General features: G+C 54.1%; 1 protein-coding gene across 2 annotated transcripts; it reads right to left on the bottom strand.

Annotated features, from left to right (window-relative positions):
• Positions 1 to 898: 898 nt before the first annotated feature.
• On the bottom strand, positions 899 to 21,576 carry LOC133365071 (uncharacterized). Of its 2 annotated transcripts, none has more exons than XM_061586372.1 (17): positions 21,373 to 21,576; positions 19,799 to 19,905; positions 15,609 to 15,772; positions 15,320 to 15,450; positions 14,990 to 15,139; positions 12,347 to 12,809; positions 11,397 to 11,534; positions 10,916 to 10,994; positions 10,460 to 10,668; positions 10,118 to 10,360; positions 9,396 to 9,494; positions 8,781 to 8,974; positions 8,438 to 8,612; positions 4,798 to 4,954; positions 3,870 to 4,023; positions 3,526 to 3,637; positions 899 to 1,793 (listed from the first exon to the last, which is right to left on the bottom strand). In XM_061586372.1, the coding sequence occupies exons 1-17, from the start codon at positions 21,388 to 21,390 to the stop codon at positions 1,618 to 1,620; spliced, it is 2,769 nt and encodes a 922-aa protein (XP_061442356.1). In that variant the 5' UTR covers positions 21,391 to 21,576; the 3' UTR covers positions 899 to 1,617. The 2 variants fall into 2 exon arrangements, with proteins under 2 accessions (XP_061442356.1, XP_061442358.1); XM_061586374.1 differs by lacking the exon at positions 21,373 to 21,576 and adding an exon at positions 18,516 to 18,754 and having other exon boundaries at positions 19,799 to 19,878.
• Between the last annotated feature and the right edge of the window lie 181 nt (positions 21,577 to 21,757).

The raw sequence follows: 21,757 nt of genomic DNA, 5'->3' as shown, positions 1-21,757 counted from the left end.
GGGGGATATATATCAAATAAACAATTAAGCTTTTCCTTTGTTTATTGATAAGATAATAATTAAAAACAAAAAAAGAATGGATTTCTTCACTCAGAGCACAGTTAAACCCTGGAATTTACTTCTCCAACAGGCAGTGGCGGCCACCAAGTTGGATGTCTTTAAAAGAGGATTAGGCAGATTCATGGAAAAGACTATCAAGGGTTACAATGGCTAGGTTCTACCCCCACATTACCTCTGAATTCCAGTTTCTGGGAATCACAAGTGGGGAGAGTTGCGCTTGAATTCAGGGGCTGCTTGTGGGCTTCCCAATGGAACAGGAGGCTGGATCAGGCCGTAGGGAGGTTTTGCAATCTCATCTCTACCCTCCCTCTGCAGGCAGTGCTGCAGTGTCCTTAAATGGAGGGGCGGGGAGGAGGTCTGAAAGCAACCAGTAGCTGATCACACACGTATGCAGATTCAGGGGTGTCTCTCCCCACATCCTTGCAGATAGTCTCTTGCCACAGGGCTAGCTACCTGTCTCCAGGCAGAATGGGTAGCACCCCACCCCATTTGTCTCCATCAAGGCTGTGGCAATGTGAGGGAGGGAGGAGTGCCAAGGGGGTACGTAGGAGAGAACGTTAAATCAGGAAGATTTCACAGCAGCCAGAGGCATGGAGAGGAGGAAGGAGGTCTGGGACAACCCCTCCAAAAACACCAGTTTCACTACCCACAGTGGGAAAGGGGCACTCTGCCATCATCTGCTCTGTATCATCTCAGCCAGGGATGGGGGGTGCCTGTGGATCCCCACTCCAAGCAGCCAGAATGGCCAACGGTGGAGGACAACAGCCACAGACATCTCACTCCTGACCTAAGCAAGTCAGCCACTCAGCGGCTACACAAACAGGAGGACCCACAAACATCAATTTCTCTTTTTATTGGAAATCATTAAGGCACAAGCTTCAGATAGATTTCAGTTCTCTGTCACCCCACCCTTGCTCACTGCCCCAGGCTGCTCCCAAGCTGGGAAAGGGCCAAGAGAGCCCGAAAAGGGCAGGCCCCTGTATCTCAGCCCACTCTTATGTCTCTTTCCTTCTCCACAGAAACTGGAGCACAGCGATGGCTGCCAGCATCTTCCACCCCAGGAACAGGCTGCTGCTTGACGTTTTGTCCTCACGCTCTCCAATGCTGTTCCTTTTTCGGCCTGCTGATTCCCAGGATGGAGTTGCTCCTTGTCGTGGAAGCAGAACCTGGAGCCGCACACTTTAAAACAGACCTCTTTAAAAAACACCACCACCCATTGTGCATCTGCAGGGAAATCCTCAAAAAGGCTCCCCCCACAAGGTGAGAGAGGAAACAAGTCAGAATTTAGACCAAAGCCAAGATTCCTCATCACTGCAGGACTCCCAAAACACCTCTCGTGTGATGATGCACAAACGCCAACCCTGGCCAGTCCAGCACAGCAGAAAACCAGAAGCAACGAAATCAGTCTCCTGAAGAGCCAGAGCAAAGCAGTCGGGCAATCCAGCAACCAGAAGAGAGACGTGGGAGAAAGTGCACCATGCCATTTTTTTTTTTTGGGGGGGGGGAGAAACCGGACAGGCACCAGCCAATGCCTGGGGGAGGGTTTACATCACCCGCCTAGCTGGGTCCTTCTTCATCCGAGACATCCTCTGAGGACAGGATGCGCAAGTGGCTGGCGCGGACGCTGCCAATGGTGGGGCAGGCTGCCAGGAAGTTGGCCACCCCAAGAGCACTCACGCCTGAGCCATCGAGGTTGAGCTGGACGAGGGGCACCTGGTGGAGGAAGCGCAGTCCTGGAGAGAAGGGGGAGCAGGTGAGGCCACGCAAAGGGAAGCAGCCGGATGGGGACTCTTTCCAGGGGCTGGCCAAGACCACTTAGCAGTGGGATCCCAACAAGTGGCACCCTTCTGCAACCCCCTCCACAGCACCCCATCCTCCAACTCTTCACCTCTCTCAGCCTCACTCCGGCTGATACAGATCAGCTCAGGATGGTTTCCGGAGACACCATGCTCTGAATAGCATCGTGTTATGAGATCAACCTAATTTTGATTATTGCTTGTATACAGGGAACCGTGTTCAGTGAACGGAGGCTGAAATTCCAGTTGTGGGAAGACAAAGGAGCAGTTGGGCCCATAACCAAGAGCCAGGTGGGCAATTTGCCCTAAATGCCTGACACGCACAAACAGCCAGCACCCCCTTCAGGCAGATGCTTATCTGTAGGTTTCCAACTTGCTCCTTTGCTTTGCTTATTAAAGTGGAAAATCAAGTTCCCAACTTAGAAGCAATCACAGTTACGGTTAATTTCTACTTTCCTGTTGTTAGAACTAGAAGGACCACACCTTTAACCAAGACTGCAACCCTTAATCCATCCTGACCTTTGATAAGACAGGAAAAGGGGAGTGTCTTTGCTTTCGTTGCAACCATTAAGCCCCCAGTTTGGGCACAAAAGTTACTTTTTGCCTTAGCAACTAGGAATCTTTGGAATCCCTAAAGAACCCTCTCCCCTTCCTTTCCCTTGAACTTTCCTCGCCCCCCTTTACTTTCTGTTGCTGAAGGAGGAACCCTCACCTCCACCATGTCGAACCCCAGGACAGGCACACACCCCTCCAGGAAGACCATCAGGTGGCCAAGCCTCCCTCCCCCCCTTCTGTTTTCATGCCCAATCCAGAGCCTCTTTCTTCCCCTTGCTACTCTCTGCCCATCCTCCCACCATACCCCCGAGATCTTCCCATTGCTTTCTCCCAATGCCTGCCCTAAAACCTTTTCCAAACCCCCACAAAACCCCAAACCACCACCTCCCTCCAGCAACCTCCCCTTCTCTTTCCAAAGCACGCGGCCCTAGCCAGTTTCCTTTGGCCTTCTGGGGTCATCTCCACCCCTTTCGACAAACCCTCCCCCTTCTCCTAGCTTTAGCCAACATTTCCCTCCCCTCAATTTCCCTGACAAATTTTACTGCATCCTAGCTTTATTATGCACTTCTACCCCTGCTTTTAGAACTGGGAGCTTGCTGCCCTGGGCACCTACTGGGAGGAAGGGCAGGATATAAATTCAATAAATAAATAAAAAATGTTAGCTTTAACTCCTTCAGAACCAGAGCTTGGAAAAGTTACTTTTTTGAACTACAACTCCCATCAGCCCAATCCAGTGGCCATGCTGGCTGGGGCTGATGGGAGTTGTAGTTCAAAAAAAGTAAGTCAAAAGGTCCCAAGGTGGAGTGTCGGGGTTGCATGTGGGAAGCGCAGGCTTGCAGACCAACTGCACCCTTTTGTAACAAAAGTGTGTGTTGCATTTACAGACGGGCCTTCAAAACTAGTCCTAACCCTGCAGGGGGCAGATCTCCCTCGCACCAGCAAACTCTCCTGCCTTGTGCCGTCACCTCCAGTCCTGCTTTATACTCCACTTCCTTTGTGACAACACTCCGTCCCATGAGAAGGGGGCCTCTGCTTCCTGCAGTGCTCTTTGTGCCAGCAGCTGGCGCTATGGACCAGCCCTGCCCCAACCCCCCTGGGCCACCGCTGGCCTTACCTCTGTCAGTGAGGCGGGTGCGGCTCAGGTTCGCTTTCAGCAGCTGCTTGCAGCGGGCAATGCCCAGCCGGGCCAGAGTGTCTCCGACTGGGGTGCTGGCCAGACTCAGCACCTAGGAGGAGGAGCCGCAGCATCCCTTAGCGTCCCTCTCAGTCACAGCAACCTGAAGGCAGGGGCTGAGGAGGAGGAAGCAGCAGCCCTTTGCCTCCCCAGGATGGTGCCTGGGCCGCGGGAGGGCCGTGGCCGGAGCTGACCCTCAGGCAAGGCAGCTTCCCCTCCATGGCTTTGGGGCTTTCTTCCCTTCCCAGGAGAGCTTCCCTGGGCCCAGCTGGGACTGCCAATACCTGCAGGTGGGGGAGACGGACGATGCAGCACGCCACCCCTGCACTGGAGATCTTGAGGCGATCCAAGCACAGCTCCTCCAGAAGCTGCAGACCCTGAACGTGGGGCAAGCCGCTGTCTGTGACCAGCGTGTTGGAGAGCGACAGGCGACGCAGCCTGCAGGGGGAGGGGGACACAGCCAGCCATCAAGGGACTCCCAGACACTCTCCACAGACTACGGCCTCCCCACGTTTGGGCAGGAACAGGACATGAGGAGGGGGGGCTTTTGCTCCCGCAGACCCTCAGTCCCCACCCATCTCCTGGGGGCCTCTTCTCAAAATGAAATTCAGGTGCTGGCCAGGAAGGGAACTGGCCACTGAGGAAGAGGGAGGGGGGAGAGGCTGGAGGAAAAAGCCACACCTGGGGATTTCCCCTGTGAGGATGGCATTCTTGGATGGGATATTGCCCAGGGGAGGAAGGGGAGGAGGAGGCAACTCTGAGCTTACTTCTCGACCTTTAATGGCTGCCTGTGCCCCAACTCCGTTGAGCGGAAGGTGGGAGGGATTTGTTGTCCAGGCATGAGAGGCAGAAGGCGGGGGGGGGGGGTCAGTGGGAGCAGCCGGGACTAGCATCTGCACGAAGCCCACCCCAAGCAGCACCAGGCGGCTGGGTCGATCTGCCCCTCGCAGCCTCCCTGCAGGGCACTTTGGGAAGTGCAGATGGCACCTAGACCCAGGCACCCGGTGCTGTTTTGGCTCACTGCTGCTCCCTCCCACTAGGTATGCCTGTCAATGGGGGGGGCAGGAGAGGGAACTTTGCCAGAGCCCACTCACCCCTGGAGGCGGCCTGGGGAGCAGCTTCTGCCAGGATTGGGGGGGAAGGGGGCAGAGCTCAGGCTTAGGCAAACCCATAGCCTGTGTGTGTGTGGGGTGGTGGAGTGGTGTCACTCACCTGCACAGCTGCGGCAGATGCTGCAGACCCTCATCTGTGACCTGGGTGTAGTCCGTCAGGTCCAGTTCCAGGAGGCCAGTCAGGTGACACAAGGCAGCCAGGCCAGCATCGGTCACCGTGTGCCGGCTTGGCAAAGACAGGTGCACCAAGGGCAGCCCTGCAAAAGCCACCGGGTACATGCATGAGATCCTCCTTCTGCTGGAGCAGAAGGGCCGCTCTGCCAGCCCAGACACATCCCAGGAGGAGAGGAGAGGAGCAGAGCGCAGCGGAAGGGGGACCTCTCTCGGGATGCAAGGCAGTCACTCCCCTGAATCTGGGGCAGCCATCAACCACCACGGACTCCACGCCCCTCTGAGGGTGCAGCTCCCTGAGAAGGGCCAAGAAGACAGGCAGCCCGAGCAGGCAGCAGCCATTCTGGGCTCTGTCAGCAGCCGCTGGAGCAAAGCCTTGTGTCCCAGCAGGGGAGCTTTGGGTCAGAGTCGATATATTGGTGCTGAGCGTGGCAGCCAGCCATCCGCCCTCATCCCCTGTGCAGCTTGGCTCTCTCACTTTGTATTCTGCAGAGGCAAGGCAGGCTGGCCCACTGAGGGAGCTTTCTAGGGAGAAACTGCTGGGTGGATGCTTGTGTGTGCACACAGCAACTCCCCTGCTGCCCCTGCCCCTTTTGGCTGTGATACTTGGGACAAGATACAGCTTGGATTCCTCCTCAGGGATGCACACCTTAACGTGGTGAGGGGGTTTGAGAGTGTTGCAGAAGCTGAGAGCAATGCCGTCAGGAGTCTAGACCAAGAGGCTAGACTCCTAGCAGGGACACCCAAGGCAGAATGGTCAAAGCTGAAACACCAGACTAAGATGCATCCAGACTCAGAGGAAGGCAATGGTAAACCACCTCTGAATAACTCTTACCACGAAAACCCTATGAACAGAGTATCCAAAATGCAACACGAGATAGTGCTGGAAGATGAGACCCCCAAGTCAGAAGGCACTCACCGAGCTACTGGGGAAGGACAAAGGACAAGTACGAGTAGCGCTGTGACTAATGACGCAGCTGGGTCAAAGCCAAAAGGAAGCCCAGGGGCTGATGCGCACAGATGCGAAAGGAGAGTCCGGAGTTGCACAACACACACAATAGGAACATGGAATGTGAGAAGCATGAACCAGGTAAAGTTAGAAATTGTCAAGCAAGAAATTGAGCGTATCAACATTACATTATAAGAAGAAATGGGGCTGCTTTAATAGTGAGGTGATGTAGCAAAAGCAATTAGGAGCTACAACGCAAGGTCTGAGAGAGTGATATAAATGAAATTTAAGGGGAAATGTATTATCATAACCATCATCCAAGTCTATGCTCCAAAGCAAATGCAGAAGAAGAGGAATTGGAAAGATTTTACGCAGAAGTACAGGAAGAAATTGATCACACACCAAAACAAGATATGATGATAATCATGGGGGACTGGAATGCAAAAGTTGGTAACAGAGAAGAACTAGGAATTGTGGGGAAATTGGGCTTAGGAGATAGAAATGAAGCAGAAGAAAGACTTACTGAATTCTGTGAAGCCAATAATTTGTTACTTGCAAACACATTTTTTGAGCAACAGAAAAGATGACTCTACACATGGATATCGCCAAACGGTCAATATAGGAATCAAATTGATTATGTAATTGGTAGCAGAAGATGGAGAAGTTCCATAATTTCTGCAAAAACAAGACCAGGAGCAGACTGCGGTACAGATAATGAACTGGTAATATTGAAAATCAGAGTAAAGCTGAACAACAAAGCAATCATAATGCCAAAATACAATTTAAATAACATCCCAGAAGAATATGAAGATAAAATAAGGAACAGATTTGAGGCTTTAAACTTAGTTGACAGTGAACCAGAAGAACAATGGATTGAAGTCAGAGACATAATCAGGGAAGAATGCAAAAAAGACAATACCTCTAGTTAAAAAGAGAGAAAGACCTCAATGGATGACTGAAGAAACTCTTAAAATGGCTAAAGAGAGAAGGAAAGCAAAAGCAAGAGGAGATAGAAACATGGTCAGAACCCTAAATGCAACAATACAGCGACTAGTACGTAGGGACGAAGAGAACTATTACAATAGTTATTGTATAGAAATACAAGACAAAGTAGAACAAGTGCCCTATTCCAAAAGATTAGAGAAATGAAAGGGAAATTTAAACCAAGAGTAGGGATGCTGAATAATCAACAGGGGAACACACTGACTGACCAAGATGAAATAAAAGAAGATGGAAGCAATACACTGAAGAACTCTGTAAAAGAGACGCCAGGATGACAGATTCATTCACGGAGGAACCATACAATGAAAAACCAGAAATTTTAGAATGTGAGGTGAAAGCTGCTCTTAAAATACTTGGAAGAAACAAATCGCCAGGAATAGACGGCATACCAATAGAGTTGTTACGAGTTACGGAGACTGAATCTGTCCAAATTTTGACTAAAATCTGTCAAGAAATATGGAAAACTAAGCAATGACGCACAGACTAGAAGCATTCAATATAATCCCAATTCCAAAGAAAGGGGATCCCAGGGAATGCAGTAATTATTGCACTATTGCCTTAATATCCCATGCAGGTAAAGTAATGCTCAAGATTCTACAACAAAGGCTCTTGCCATATATGGAGCGAGAAATGCCAGAAGTCCAAGCTGGAGTTAGAAAGGGAAGAGGTACCAGAGATCATATCGCAAACATACGTTGGATAATGGAATGGACCAAGGAATTTCAGAAGAAAATCACCCTGTACTTTATAGATTACAGCAAAGCCTTTGATTGTGCAGATCATGAAAAACTATGGAATGCTTTAAAAAAACAAAGGGAGTGCCACAGTGCAACCTATATGAACAAGAGGCTACTGTAAGGATAGAATATGGAGAAACCGATTGATTCCAATTCAGAAAAGGGTGTGAGACAGGGGTGTATTTTCTCACCCTATTTGTTTAACCTATATGCAGAACATATCATACAGAAAGCAGGATTGGACCAAGATGAAGGAGGCGTGAAAATTGGAGTGAGGAATGACAATAATTTAAGATATGCAGACAATACCATAGTGCTAGCAGAAACCAGCAATGATTTGAAATGAATGCTGATGAAAGTTAAAGAGGAAAGCACAAAAGCAGGACTACAGCTGAACATCCAAAAGACCAAAGTAATGACAACAGAAGATTTATGTAACTTTAAAGTTCAGAAGGGAGTAGAAAAAGAGGAAGGCCAAACAAGAGATGGATTGATTCCATAAAGGAAGCCACAGACCTGAATTTACAAGATCTGAACAGGGTGGTTCATGAAAGATGCTGTTGGAGGTCGCTGATTCATAGGGTCGCCATAAGTCAAAATTGACTTGAAGGCACATAACAACAACAAAACAGCCTGGATTCACCTCACAAGACGCCCTTTCTGTAAAAATGCGTATCAGAGACTCCTCTCTCTCTCTGTGCTGCCATCGGAATCAAACCTACAGTCTCCACAGGCAAACCCCTCGACAGGTCCTGTGTTTTGACTTCAACGCAACTCTTTTCATTGGGTGGAATGGAGGCAGCATGGCCCGATGAGAGGTGTGGCCCCTGCGTGGCGAGGACGCTGGCCCATGCTGGGAGGCTCTGGCTCCATCCCGTTACCTGAGACCAGCTGCAGGGCTTTGTTGCTGTCAACCGACTGGACTCCTGAAAGCGTCAGGCTGGAGAGGGAGGGGTGCGAGGAGAGGGCCCGGAGGGAGGTCTCGCTCACGCGGGTGCCGTCAAGATGAAGCGCTTGCAGAGCTTCCAAGCCCCGCAGTGCTGAAACATCAGTGACCTGGAGAGATCAACCCCAGCATGGTCAGGGAAGGCTGCCCCAAATCCCCCCCTGAATCTGCCAGCCACATACAGGGCCCATAAGTGTGTGGGGGGGGAGAGAGAGGAGAAGCCTTATGAGCTGGCGCTGGGGAGAAGACTCCCTCTCTGTTTCTAGGGGTCCACTTACGCCTGTCTGCTTGACACTCAGCATCCAGAGCTGGGGGGCGCACTGAGGCAGAAGGCGAAGGGTGCTCTCCGTGATGCCTGTCTGGTTGAGGCTCAAGTGGGTGAGGGAGGGAGGTGCCGAGGGCAGGAACTCAGCCAGGCCCCGGTCCGAGACTTGTGTCTGGTCGAGCGCCAGGTGAGAGAGCTGGGTGAGCCCTGTGGGGAGAGCAGCACACGCAGGTGGGCAGAGGAACCCCGGGCAGAGCCAGGAGGGGCACTGGGGGGCAGCAGGAGTGCTGGGGCCAAGCCACGCCCTTGCACCCTACAGGACAAGGCAGGCATTGTGACATGCAGACGCCTCCTCCCTCAGCCCACACGTCCTGCACTCACAATCAGCCAGCAATGGGATGCTCAGGAGGACAGGCCAGGAGAGGAGGGCAACACAGATCTCCCCACAGCCACGCTGGCCTCTCTGGTATCACAGAGGACCCACTGAAACCCCCCATCCCGCAGGGAAGCTTGAGAGAGAGAGGCAAAAGGGGCCTCACACACAGATGCAGGATGGATGGATGGATGGATGGGCGGACGGGCCATGAGGTGGATTGGAGAGCAGAGAGAGAGCCGTGCGCAGATGTACCTTTCAGGAAGTGCAGGCAGTTGTCTGTGAGCTTCACGCAGGCAGAGAGGTTGAGGTGCTGGAGGCGGGTCAGGTGCTGCACCACAGAGAGGCCCTGGTCTGGGGGGGGGGCAGGAGGGAGGAGCGGATCAGTTCTGGCGGCCATAAGTATGAATTCCCCCCCAACAGCTAAGCTCCCAGGTCACCTCTCCTCCCCACTCCCCTGGCAAGCCCTCAGCGCCCCCTCCCAAGACCGCCCGCCTCCTTTTTCCTGCTTGGCCTGAGGGTCCCTCTTGGCAGGGAGCGCATCACCCCCTCTGGCCTCTGCAGAGCACCTCACATGCTGCTCTCTGCGGAGGGACCACGGAGGAGCCCGAGGAGCCCCACGTCCTGGGCACGGGGAAGACTTTCAGCCCAGCTCCCCTTCCAAGCTCACCCCCCACCCCAGCTTCTGAAGATCTGCAACCTGTTCCCAACAAAAACATTTCCAGCCCAGCCAGAAGGCCTGGAAGCCGGAGGGTGTGGAGTGTGGGCTACGAGGGGAGGGAGGATGGAAGCGCCCCACGCCCAGAGACCTCTCCTTCCACGGTTGGAGGCAGCATGCTGGAAAGCGTGGGGGGGGGAGGCCTCCGCCCTCCCGCAACAGGCATCTGGCCGGCTGTGTGAGCACAGGGGGCCGGAGGGAGAGGCGTGGTGTCTCCCTGGGCCTGAGCAGCTGCAGCCAGCCCTCCCTCGCCACTCACCAGTGATGACCGGGCAGGAGAGGAGGCTGAGGTGGCGGAGGCTGGGGAAGGCCCGCAGCTGGCGCAGCAGCTCATTGGTGGCGTAGGGGTAGCAGTCGAGGGCCAGCTTCTGGAGGGGGCAGCCAAAGAAGAGCCTTAGGCTGCGGGGGCTCAGCAGGCCTTGCTGGGCCAGGTGGGCCAAGAGATGCTCTGCCAGCGTCGGCGTCAGGGAGGACAGGCTGCTGCAGTACTGCTTCCTGGGGGCTGGAAGAGGAAGAGGAAGGAGAGGAAGAGGAAGAAGGGAGCGACGAGGAGGAGGGAGAAGGACCGCAGGCGTCAGGCCGGAGGAATGGGGGGCAGTACCTGTGAGGAGGGCAACGGCCCCCTGCAGAGACAGCTGGAAGAGTGGCAGCACGAGGGGTGGTCTGCGGCCTAGGGGAGGCGTTGCAGGAGGCAGGACCCTCTCGGCATCTTCCTGGCCCCGCGCGACTGCCTGCTGGAGGCGCTGCTCAGCCGCCTGGGCCACGGCGAGCGGCAGGTCGGGCGGCTCTTCTCTGTCACCATCTGCACTCCTGTGGTTGGGGGGAGATGAGAAGAGAGGGCTGGGCCCCTGGAGCGGCTTTGGACCTCTCCCTTGCTCCTCACATTCCCACCTTCCAAGCCACCCCGGCCCCCCAGCCCCCAATTCCCGTAAGAGCACCCTGCTTCCGGGGAAGACAGTCCTCCCCCACCTCCATCCCCACTGCTGGCATTCCCCGTCTGCCATCACCTCCCCCCCCCTCATAAAGCAAGCACCTCCTCCCTCTGCAATGCTCCTACCTCAGCAGGTTGCCCTCTGCTGGCCATTGGTGCCGAGGCCCTGGGACCTCCCGAGCACGTTCCCTGGGGGGCAGGGAACCTTCAAGCAAGAAGAAGACCCATCAGAATTGGAGCTGCTTCCTTCTGCCCTCCCGCACTTCCAGCCCCCCCCCATGCCTTCTGCTCTCCAGGCCTCCCCCAGTCTTCAGCAAGGGGCTTCCCCCCCTCCAGAGACTGACTTTCCTGCCAACGCACCAGAGGCCCACCTTCTCCTGTGCTCTTGGCTGCCGGCTGGGCCCCCTTCTCCCCCCAAGGGGTTTTTGCAGTGCTGATGCTTAAGAAAACAGCCAGAAGCCACCCTCAGCTCATGCCCCCCGACTCCCCTGCAGACCTCCACTCAGCAATTGGGGAGGGGGTTCCAGGCTGGCCAGAACTTGGGTCCCTCCAACTATATCTTCCCCCCCACAGCTCACCCTCCTCCCCTTCCTGCTGTGCCTCCCACCTGGATGCCTGGGCCGGTCCAGCAGAGGTGGCTCCTCACCGGGGGCCTCTTCTTCTTCCTCTTCTTCTTCCACCCGCACTGATGCCAAGGGCTCCCCCTCCTCCATGGGCTCCTCTGAGTCCAGCCTCTGTCCCCTGCCTGTCAGACAGACACAGAGCAGGCCTGCTCAGCTAGGGGTGCCAACCCACTGACTCCCTCTGCCTCGAGGCTGCCCCTCCGGTGGCCCAGCTCCCAGGACCCTGTGCAGGCTGCACGTCCCCATCAAGGGGGAGAGGAAGAGAGAACGCGGAGGTGGAGAGAACACTCCCGGGGCCTGCGAGGACAGGCAGGCGAGCCCCTGGGGCATTCCAGGCCACGTGCAGCTCCACACCACCCTCCACAAAAAAAGCGGCTGGCTGGACGCAGCTCCTGTGGCCAGAGGAGCCTCCACAGGGAGGGCTGGAACAGCCCCCCTGCCCCAGTGACCCCAAACATACGCGGGGATGCAGGCTGATGGGTCAGTGCCCTTGAGAAGCCTCTGCCTATTCAACGCACACCACAAAGTGGGCCTTTCTGCCAATGGCACTGCATTATGGGAAATGGAGTTCCGAGGTTTAGTGACACCCCCCCCTCGTGGCCTGAGGAGCAGAGATCTGCCCCCCTCACCCTCCTGTCAATGGCCACCTTGCTGGGAAAGAGGCACCAGGAGATTTGGCCCAGTCTGGGCAGGAGCCTCTTATTCACCTTATCAGATTTATATCCCCTCCCCCATTCTGTCTGCACATAACTAATAAGCACCCAAGATGACTAAGAAGGAAAACAGACCCAACCAGAATAGTTTTAGGCACCGGGGGGGGGAGGGAGGGAAGGTTATCGGCTCCTACACACATTCAGGGGCTGCTGGGACTCGCTGAACTCGGCCTGGGAGAGCGGGGGGAGGGAAGCAAAGAAATCCACAGGACATCACTTACCCCAGCGATGACGCTCAGGGAAGGCCAGGCCCCTGTGGCTACAGATCCCTCTGAGGTCTCCCGGAACCACCCTCTGTGCTGGGGAGTGGAGGAGCGAAGGCAGCACCCCCCTGCTTTGTATGAAGGCTGCTCTCTCCTCCTGCTGCTGTTGCTGCTGCTGGCCAAATCCCACCACCATTGCCTCAGGGGGGGTCTGTGGTGGGGGCTCCGGTACAGGCCCCCTGGAATCCGGGGCATCCAGCACTGGGCCCAGGATGCAGAGGGTGGCGCTGGGGGCCAGGCCCAGAGCCTGCAGGCTGCTTGGCAGGTCGGCTGGGCCAAAGTGCCGCTTGGGAAATCCTTGCAGGAAGGAGAAGGAGGGCGGCAGCTCTGGGCACAGAGAGAAGAGGTGCTGCTGGACGCTCTCCAGGGAGGAGTCAGCTGTGAAACATGCACGCACGGAGTCCCCCGAGGGGAGCCGGACCTGGGGGAGGCGGAGAAGGCGCTGAGCAGTGCCGCTTGGGAAGGTGCCTCACCGGGATTCTCCTCAACATCCGCAGATGAGGCTTTATCATATTAGCAGTTTGAGATCAGGAAAAACGCCCTAACTGTTAGAGCCATACGACAATGGAACCAATTACTAGAGAGGCAGTGGGCTCTCCAACACTGGAGGCATTCAAGAGGCAGCTGGACAGCCATCTGTCGGGAATGCTTTGATTTGGATTCCTGCATTGAGCAGGGGGTTGGACTGGATGGCCTTGTAGGCCCCTTCCAACTCTACTATTCTGTGATTCTATAAGTACATGCAAACCTAAGAAGAGCCTGCTGGAGAGGCCAAAGGGGCCCATCTAGTCCAGCATCCTGTTCTCACAGTGGCCAACCAGAAGCACCCATGGAAAGTCTGCCAGCAGGGCCTGAGTGCAAGAGCCAGTCTCCCCTCCAGGGGTTTCCAGCAACTGGCGTTCTGAAACATGCTGCCTCCGACTGGCTAGTAGCATCTGATACCCTTCTCCTCCTCCATGAATCTGTCTAATCCTCTTTTAAAGCTGTCCAGGTTGGTGGCCATCACTGCCTCCTCTGCAAGTGAGTTCCACAATTTAACTAGTACTTTCTTTGTGTGTCCTGAATCCTCCAGCATTCAGCTTCATTGGATGTCCAAGAGTTCTGGGGTTATGAGAGGGGGAGAAAAACCTCTCTATCCGCTTTGTCCATGCCATGTATAATTTTATGCTCTTCTATCGTGTCACCTCTGACTCACCTTTTCTCTAAACTAAAAACCCTCAAATGCTGGCACCTTTCCTCATAGGGGAGCCACCTTTTTGATTCTAAGGGCCAGCAGTCTGGTTCCGTCCAGGTTCAAGTGGAGCCCATCCCTTTTACACAGGCCCGGCTTGTCCCAAAATGTCCCCCAGTGCCTAACAAATCCATACCCCTCCTCCCAACACCAGCATCACATCTGCGCATTGAAACCACAAAGCTGTGCCTGGCTGGCTGGTCCTGCACGTGGAACCGGTAGCATTTCAGAGGAAGCCGCCTTGGAGGTCCTGGCTTTCAGCATCCTACCTAGCAAGCTAAATTTTGCTTCCAGGACCTCACGACTGCATTTCCTCATGTCATTTTTGCCAACGTGCACAATGACCATTGACTCCTCCCCAGTGCTTTCTACCAAGCTATCTAGCCAATGGGCGACATCTGCAACCTTTGTGCCAGGCAGGCAAATCACCCTGCCGTCTGCATGCCCATCACACACCCCACTATCTATGTTCCTAATGATCAAATCCGCCACTACCAGGATCCCTCTGCCCCCTGGAGAAGTATCCTCAGCATGAGAGGATATCTGCTCATCCTCCAAGGAATGGGTCCCTTCTAAGGGACCATTTCTCCCTTCCTCAGGGAGTTTCAATTTCAGTTCCTTGTCTAATGATCGCTAACATGGGTTTTGCCCTTTTCACAACTGCTGCCGTACCCTGGGCCAACATCTTCATCGAGCTATCTCCTACGCCCCCAAGGTCTTGTCACCAGTTAGGATTTTTCCAGGGCTATCCAACAAAAGTGAATGTTGGGACATTCAGGACAACCAAAAAGTACTTCTTCAGAGTTTATGGAATTCACTACTACCAAATGTAATGATGGCCACCAACTCGGATGGCTTTAAAAGGGGGTTAGGCAAATTAATGGAGTATAAGGCCATCAATGGCTACTAGTCAACACCAGTTGCTCGAAAGTGCAGGAGGGGAGAGTGGGCTGATGTGCTCAGGCCCTTCTGGGTTTGACAGGGGGACCAATGGAGCCAATGACAGGGGAACATACAGGGACCTTCCCCCATTGTTCCTACAACCCTCCCGACTCGCAGTTCACACACCCCTGCAGCCAGCCAGCGGCCCTTTGCTCCAGAGCTTTTCCTGCTGGCCAGCTGGAGGCTCTGGCCTGCACCTACAAAGGTGTGCATGTGGCCCTTAGAATCATAGAATAGCAGAGTTGGAAGGGGCCTACAAGGCCATCGAGTCCAACCCCCTGCTCCATGCAGGAATCCAGCTCAAAGCATTCCTGACAGAGGGCTGTCCAGCTGCCTCTTGGACGCCTCCAGTGTCGGAGAGCCCACTACCTCTCTTATGGAGTGCTGTGTGGGTACGGAGCCAGGAGTCAAAAGGATCTGCCTCTCACCATAAGCAGGCACTGCCTGTCACTTGAGGGCCGTGCTCTGTTCTCCACTGGGACAGCCTGGGCAGGCAAGGCTTGCATCCGCTGGTCCTGGGCCTTCATCTGGACACGCTGCCGGTCATCTGCAATTCGTTGCAAGGCCAGCTCATGTTCCTAGGAGGAAGGAGGGCTTCTTGAGAGGCTCAGCTGGTCAGAGGATGGGAGACCCTGACCAATGCAGATTCCTTCCCAGACACAGCTGCAGTGAAAACTCTCTGCTCCCCACCTCAAGTGGATCCCCCGAGCAGGCTGCAGGGTAACTGACCCAGGAGACCTGGCCGGAGACTTGCTCACCCGCCGCTTGTTCCTCTTTTCGGCTTTTATCTGCTCGGCCAGCTGCTGCCGCTGCTGCTCTGCAAAAGCATGCCTGCCCACTCTGCCACGGGAGTCCTTCGTGGCCGCGTCAGCTAACTCCATCCTGGGGCCTGGGGAGAGAGGAAAGAGCATGCTGGGAAGTCCATCCCCGAAGTAGGAAGGGTGGGTGGTGGTGGAACAGGAGCAACAAGAAGCAGGCCAGGCCATCTCCATGCACCTCGCCTGCAGGAGGGGTGAGGAGCATGTGGAGAGGGAGCTGTTTCTGCACCTGGTGGTCTGTGGCCCAGACTGGCAGCGGCTGGCCCTGGCAATGCCTCCTGGGCCTGCCTGGGTGGGTTGAAGGCATCCATGGCTCTTTGGTCCGGTGCTCTGGGAGGGTTGCTTTGCAGTGGCTGTGGCTGCGGCTGATCTCCCACCCTCTCCTGCAGCAACCTAGAGGAAGAGAGGAGGTGAGGCAGTCAAGCGGGAGGAGTGCAGGTCTCCACTGCACACCAAGGGGCAGCAGAATCCCCAGCGCCTGCGCTCCAAGGACTTCCAGGCTGGCAAAGGCCTCTGCTTGCGAGGGCCAGGAGTGTCGCTGGGAGCACGGCTATCAGGACCTTCGGCCCATAGACACATCAATTCAGCCCACTGGCTCCCCCCCGTGACCCTGTCATGTGCCCACGTCAGTCACAGGTGCTCAAACAAGCTTAAAATGCCCTCTGCTCTTGCACACACCCCTCTTTCACCACAAACGGGACCTCATGCCCCAACAAAGCATTGGCACTCAGAAGTGCTTGCTCGTTTCCAACGGTTTCCACCGCAGCACATTCGTTTTGGCTCCACTCCTGCGAGTGCCCCGCCCACCCATCTGCCGAGACACAGCAGGGTCCTGGGAGCGGACAGAAGTCCTGCTCGGTCACGGATGGCCACTGAAAAGCCACTAGCGAGGATTGTCATCATGGGGAGGGGGGAGGATTTACATGGAGGAAATGTGGGTGCCATTTGTGGGTGCTGTGGGAGCAGAAGCCCGTGAAACATCACAGCAAAAAGGATACCAGCTTTTGAGTAGATAGAAAAGGTGTGTGTGTTCGGCTTAAAAGTGGAATGTTCTTTCCAGAGGAGAAATTTGGTTGAGGGGGGGAACTGAGGGAAGTCTTGACAGAGGATACATCTTTTGGTTGCATTATTTGAAATTATAATTGTTGAAAATTTGGTTGTGCCAGTAAAAAACCCCTCCTGCTGGGTTGGAACATGTTCTTGAATTGACAGGGGCAGGGCATCAGCATGGAGGTACGTAAGTAGGTCAGCAGGTATGCATGTCTGTCTGAATCCTATCGCTATTGCTGGCCTGAGAGAGGTCCTTGAACTGTGATGAAGCCTCCTGCTGGCAAGAAATGTCAGCTGACTAGTTATGTCTTTTGTCTGCCTTGTCAGAACACTCCCAGTGGCTTCGTCCCAGACTGCAGGATGTGAAATAATGGGCTCAAATTGCAGGAAGCCAGATTTTGACTGGACATCAGGAAAAACTTCCTGTTAGAGCCATACGACAATGGAACCAATGACCTAGAGAGGCAGTGGGCTCTCCGACATGGGAGGCATTCAAGAGGCAGCTGGACAGCCATCTGTCAGGAATGCTTTGATTTGGATTCCTGCATGGAGCAGGGGGGTGGACTTGATGGCCTTATAGGCCCCTCCAACTCTACTCTGCGATTCTATGATCCAGAAAACAAAATGAAAGGTAACTGCTGAGAGTCATGCATTTTAATGAGAAATGGACCACCTATTATTTCTGTGTGGAGGTTAAAAGCAAGGCCGGCTGGCTCATTTGTGGAGAAGCTGTTGCTGTAATGAAAAGGGTGGGCAGGCTAGGAAGACATCCCAATAAAAGGCATAACAAACATGACAAAACTGAAGGGCAGCCGCATGATTAAAAAACAACCCAGGGATCTGGAAAAGAGTGCAGGAGATGACAGATATCGTGGAAGCCACTACTGTGGTTAGCGAGCTTACTGCAGGACTATGGCCTCCGTCCGAAGGTGAGCTTATGAAGGGGTGCATGGTGCAACTACGGCTTTATTGGCACAGAGAAACTTAAAATTATTTGAAAGTGTTAGCTTATCTCTCAGGACAGAGTGTGAGGAAATTACTGACTTGGCTGATGATCAAGGAATATCTCTGAAAGCCTCTGCTGTTGAATTTGTTTACTACTCTCTGGCTATTGGGGAGACAACAGACATCACTAACTCAGTCCAGCTGGCAAAATTCTTGTGTGGAATCTCCCATTTTGAGATTAGAGAGCACTTGGTTTCTTTGGCAACAATGCATGACACCACTGGGACATTATTTTTAAGAAGGTGTTGCTGGCAGTTCACAACGTGGAGTTACTATGTGAAAAATTTAGCAGTCTTTAACTACTGATGGGTCACAAGCTACAGCAGGAGCTCTGGGGAGGTTTGGCACCCTCGTAAAGAAAGAAATGGCACGCCTGAGCCTTGATTCGAGCGAGTTGATTGCGGGTCATTGCACTATTCAGCAAGAGAATCGCTGCACACTCATGCATTCACTTTACTAAACATAGAAGCCTGAACAGGTGCCACTTCAAGGACCTACTTAAAGATCTAAAATCGGAGTATGGAGATTTACTAGTTTATTATTGCAAAGTGTGTGCTGGTTGAGCCAAGGTAGTCCACTGAGGCAGGTTTGCATACTGAGAGATGTAAAAGTGTGAGAGAAGAAAAAGTGTTCTTGGAGAGAAAGAGTAGCCTTGTGGCAGAAGAGAGAGGCCAGAAGTGGCTGTGGGACCTAGCAGCATCACTGGGTATCTGTCAGAACTCAGTATCAAATTGTGATGTCCTAATCAGGTACCTTTTTTCACTATGTGCAAATGTAATATCATTTGAAGCAAAGCGAAAGCTGTGGCAAACGTAGCTGGAAAAGGGAACACTGCACATTCCCCTCACCTTGCATGCACAGTTGGGTCAACAGCAGAGTCTGCAGCTGAGTATGCAAAATTACATGAGAAATTTTAGTAAGCAACTCCAAGACCTAAAACTGCAGGAAAGAAACGGAATTACACACTTTTGGTACACCATTCAGTGTTGAAATAGGTGGCATACCAGGAAAAAACCCCAACATGAACTCACAAGAACTGCAAGGCAACAGGGGATTAAAAGGAAAATACAGTAAAAATTACCGTTCTGGAATTCTACAAACTACGTGTCGATGTAAAAGAATTTCCAGCCCCGAGGAGACACACTCAGAATACCATTGCTGTTTGGAATGACACACTGCTGTGAGCTGCTCCTTTTAATGCTTCCTCTTGCCAAGAGTAAGAATGCAGAGAGCCAGTTGTGGGTGGCGGCAGCATCAATACCAGCGCATGCTCCCCAGGGCAGAGTGACCTCAGTCCTCCCTCTAGAAAACTGGGCCTAGCTGGAAGCAGAGGAGGAGGAGCAGAGGGATGTCTGGAATGGGAGGTGCAAGTCATGCCCAGCAGACCCAACAACCTACTCTGAACAAAGGTAAACGTCACACCTGCTGCTTCGCCTGCTTCTCCCTCTGGGCCCACCCACTGCCGGAACGCAGCCCTCTGCAGTTTGCCCAGAGGGAAAAGTGGCCTTGGGCTGAAAAGATTCCACACCCCCTAGAGAGGAAATGGCCCAGACCAGATACACCTCCTTAGCAGGTTGCCCAAGCAGGCCACATCTGTCTCAGAGGCTGCCTTCCACTTTAAAAAGAGCAAAAGTGTAAACTTGTAGTGTATCCTCTCAATCACACCTCTGTGTTTGCTTAGAGGCCTAAAGGCCAGCAGCCACAAGTAGCCCCACTTGCAGAATGACCAGGTGCACGGAAACATCTGAGGCTGGTGGGCGCTTGGATCTAAGTCTGAGATATGTGCTTTGCTTACACCACAAAGTGGAAATGGACTGCCTTCAAGTCGATCCCAACTTATGGCGACCCTATGAATAGGGTGTTCATGGGTTTACCATTGCCTCCCTCTGAGGCTAGTCCTCCCCAGCTGGCTAGGGCCTGCTCAGCTTGCCACAGCTGCACAAGCCAGCCCCTTCTTTGTCCGCAACTGGGCTCCTTGGGACTATGCCGCTTGCCCACAGCTGCACAGGTGGCAGGGCACGTAACCCTAAGCCACTCACTGGGGGGGTGATCTTTAGCTGGCCCTTGGCACCCAGGAGACACAAGTGGGGATTTGAACTCACAGACTCTGGACTCACAGCCAGGCTTCCTCCTGGTACATTGTGAGATGAATGTTGCACACTCCAAAAGCACACATGCCCGAAGGAGCCAGGCGCTGGTGTCAAGAGAGCAAAGTGACAGAAGGCTACCTGAGATACACTTCCCAACCCTGCTCTGACACACTATTGACTTCCAGCACTGCACCAGCAGTCTTCTGGAAAGGTTTTCCCTCGGGATAGCTGCATGTCAAGTGACAGGTGGGTGGAGTTAGATCTGGTCACTCACCAATTGGCGGCCTCTGGAGCAGTAAGACAGCCAGCATGGAGGGCATCGCGCACCTGTTGCTCGGTAAAACCCATCTCATAGAGGGTCAGGAGCAGGTCCCCCAAGGTCTGTAGGGCAGAGAGAGGTTAGAGACAGCAAGCACAGAGACACTCCTTGGGTGCAAATGGTTGTTAATTCAGACCTTCCTCTAAGTCCTGCCTGATGAAGGAAGCGGGAATGAACAGGTGGGATTCTGTCCGTCGGAGAAATGTGTTGTGGGGAACAGATGTGCTACCATGAGCTACAGTGTGCCTGGATCCCTTAAAATGTGCTCTATGAAGTATTATGGGTAGATCAATTAAACCATGAAGAGGGGCAAGCAACCACCGCAGAGGAGTTGTGTGGTTCTGAAGAGTGGCCCAGGAGTTTCCCAAGATGCAAGGCATCATAAACACTGGAAAAACCATTAAAGAGTCTTGTGGCACCTTAAAGACCAACACATTTATCACAGCATCAGCTTTCATAGCCTGAAGTCCACTTGGCTATACACATCTAATGAGCAGCAGGCCTCGTCAACAAAAGCTTGTGCCTAACTTTCTTTTTCTTCTTCTCAAACCTGAGAAAGTAAGTCAGGGTGTGTATGCGTAAGAAGGGGGAGGTAGGCAGCTGCCCATAAGTGTTTCTTTCTATTTTATCTGTTAAAACCATTCTGGGGTGCCTTTTTGGCTCAGCCCTTGCATCTGCCCAGAGAACAACAGCCAACAAAGAGGCACAGCCAGGGTTGGGGGAAGACCCACAGCAGCCAGCCTAGGGGCTCCCTGTTTAGTGAACCTAAGAAGAGCCTGCTGGATCAGGCCAAAGGGGGGGGGGTGCATCCAGTCCAACATCCTGTTCTCACAGTGATAAGCCAGATGCCTCTTTTGGCAAGCCCCAAAGCTGGAACTGAGCACAACAGCAACTCTCCCCCTCCAGTGGTTTCCAGCAACTGGTATTCAGAAGCATGTACTGCCTCTCACTATAGAGGTCGAGCATAGCATAGCCACTGTGGCTAGTAGCCACTGACAGCCTGACCTTCCTCCGTTAATTTGTCTAATTCTCTTTTAAAAACCTTTACGTTGGTGGCCACCACTGCCTCTTGCGGGCCAGGCTGGGGCAATGTCTTTAAAAAGAACAAGGCCAGGGAAGCCCCCTTCTCCCCCACTTTTGCGATCTAGCTCCCAAAGGGCGACGCAGGTTGGCTTTTTCAACCTCTTGCTGTTTTTTGGGGCGGGGGGTGCAGGGCGGAGGGGGGATCCCGCAAATCCAGAGACCGAGGGGGGTCTTTGCCGGGGGGGGTCAATGGAGGACAGCCCCTCCCCCCTCTCCTAGCAAAGGGGCATCGGCCAGCCTCTGTACGTGTGTGTGTGAGTGCTCGCGGGGGGGAGGGACGGATATATCAATAAGAGCAGCTTCCGAAGGGCGCAAAGGCAACCACTAAAAAAGGGGGAGAAGCTGCCCCCGTTGAACTTCTGCCTGCCAGAAGAACCCAAACCCCCCTTCGGCGGGGGAAGGTCCCGCCCATTCTACCGGCCCCCTCCTATCTCTCTCTCTCTCACCGGGGGGGCCGGATCCATCGCTACGGCGGGGGGGGTCGAGCGGCTCCGACCTGCGTCAGGCGCCCCCTCCCCCTCGGGCCAAGGCGGAAGTGGCCGTTGCAGAGCCGCCGCCGCCCGATTGGCTGAGCCGGTGGAGGTCAAAGGGCGACTGGCTCCTCCTCCAAAGGGACTCAGGTGAGCGGAGGCGCCTCCGGGCTCATTCTCTTCCAGCTCCCTTTCGCGGGCTCAGCAGGGGGAGGGGCCGAGAGCTGCCCCGCCCCTTCTGAGCGCCCTGGAGTTGGGGGGCTCAGCAGTTTCCAAAGTCTTACTCCCCCGGCCACCCCCCCTTTGTGTCTGCCGCTCACGAGGGCGCTTCGTTGTCCGGGGGTGGAAGAAGCCTCCGCGC

The sequence above is a fragment of the Rhineura floridana genome, chromosome 10, assembly GCF_030035675.1.
Source record: "Rhineura floridana isolate rRhiFlo1 chromosome 10, rRhiFlo1.hap2, whole genome shotgun sequence".
NCBI classification, from domain to species: Eukaryota; Metazoa; Chordata; class Lepidosauria; order Squamata; family Rhineuridae; genus Rhineura; species Rhineura floridana.
Note: the sequence above shows the minus strand (reverse complement) of the source record. Positions and strands in the feature narration are given on the sequence as shown.

Excerpts from the sequence above, each read along its gene's own strand:
- LOC133365071 (XM_061586372.1), bottom strand. Across the intron at positions 10,995-11,396 it reads GGACCGGCCCAGGCATCCAG|GTTCCCTGCCCCCCAGGGAA; the intron begins GTGGGAGGCACA and ends TCTTGCTTGAAG. Across the intron at positions 10,361-10,459 it reads GGCCGTTGCCCTCCTCACAG|CCCCCAGGAAGCAGTACTGC; the intron begins GTACTGCCCCCC and ends TTCCTCTTCCAG.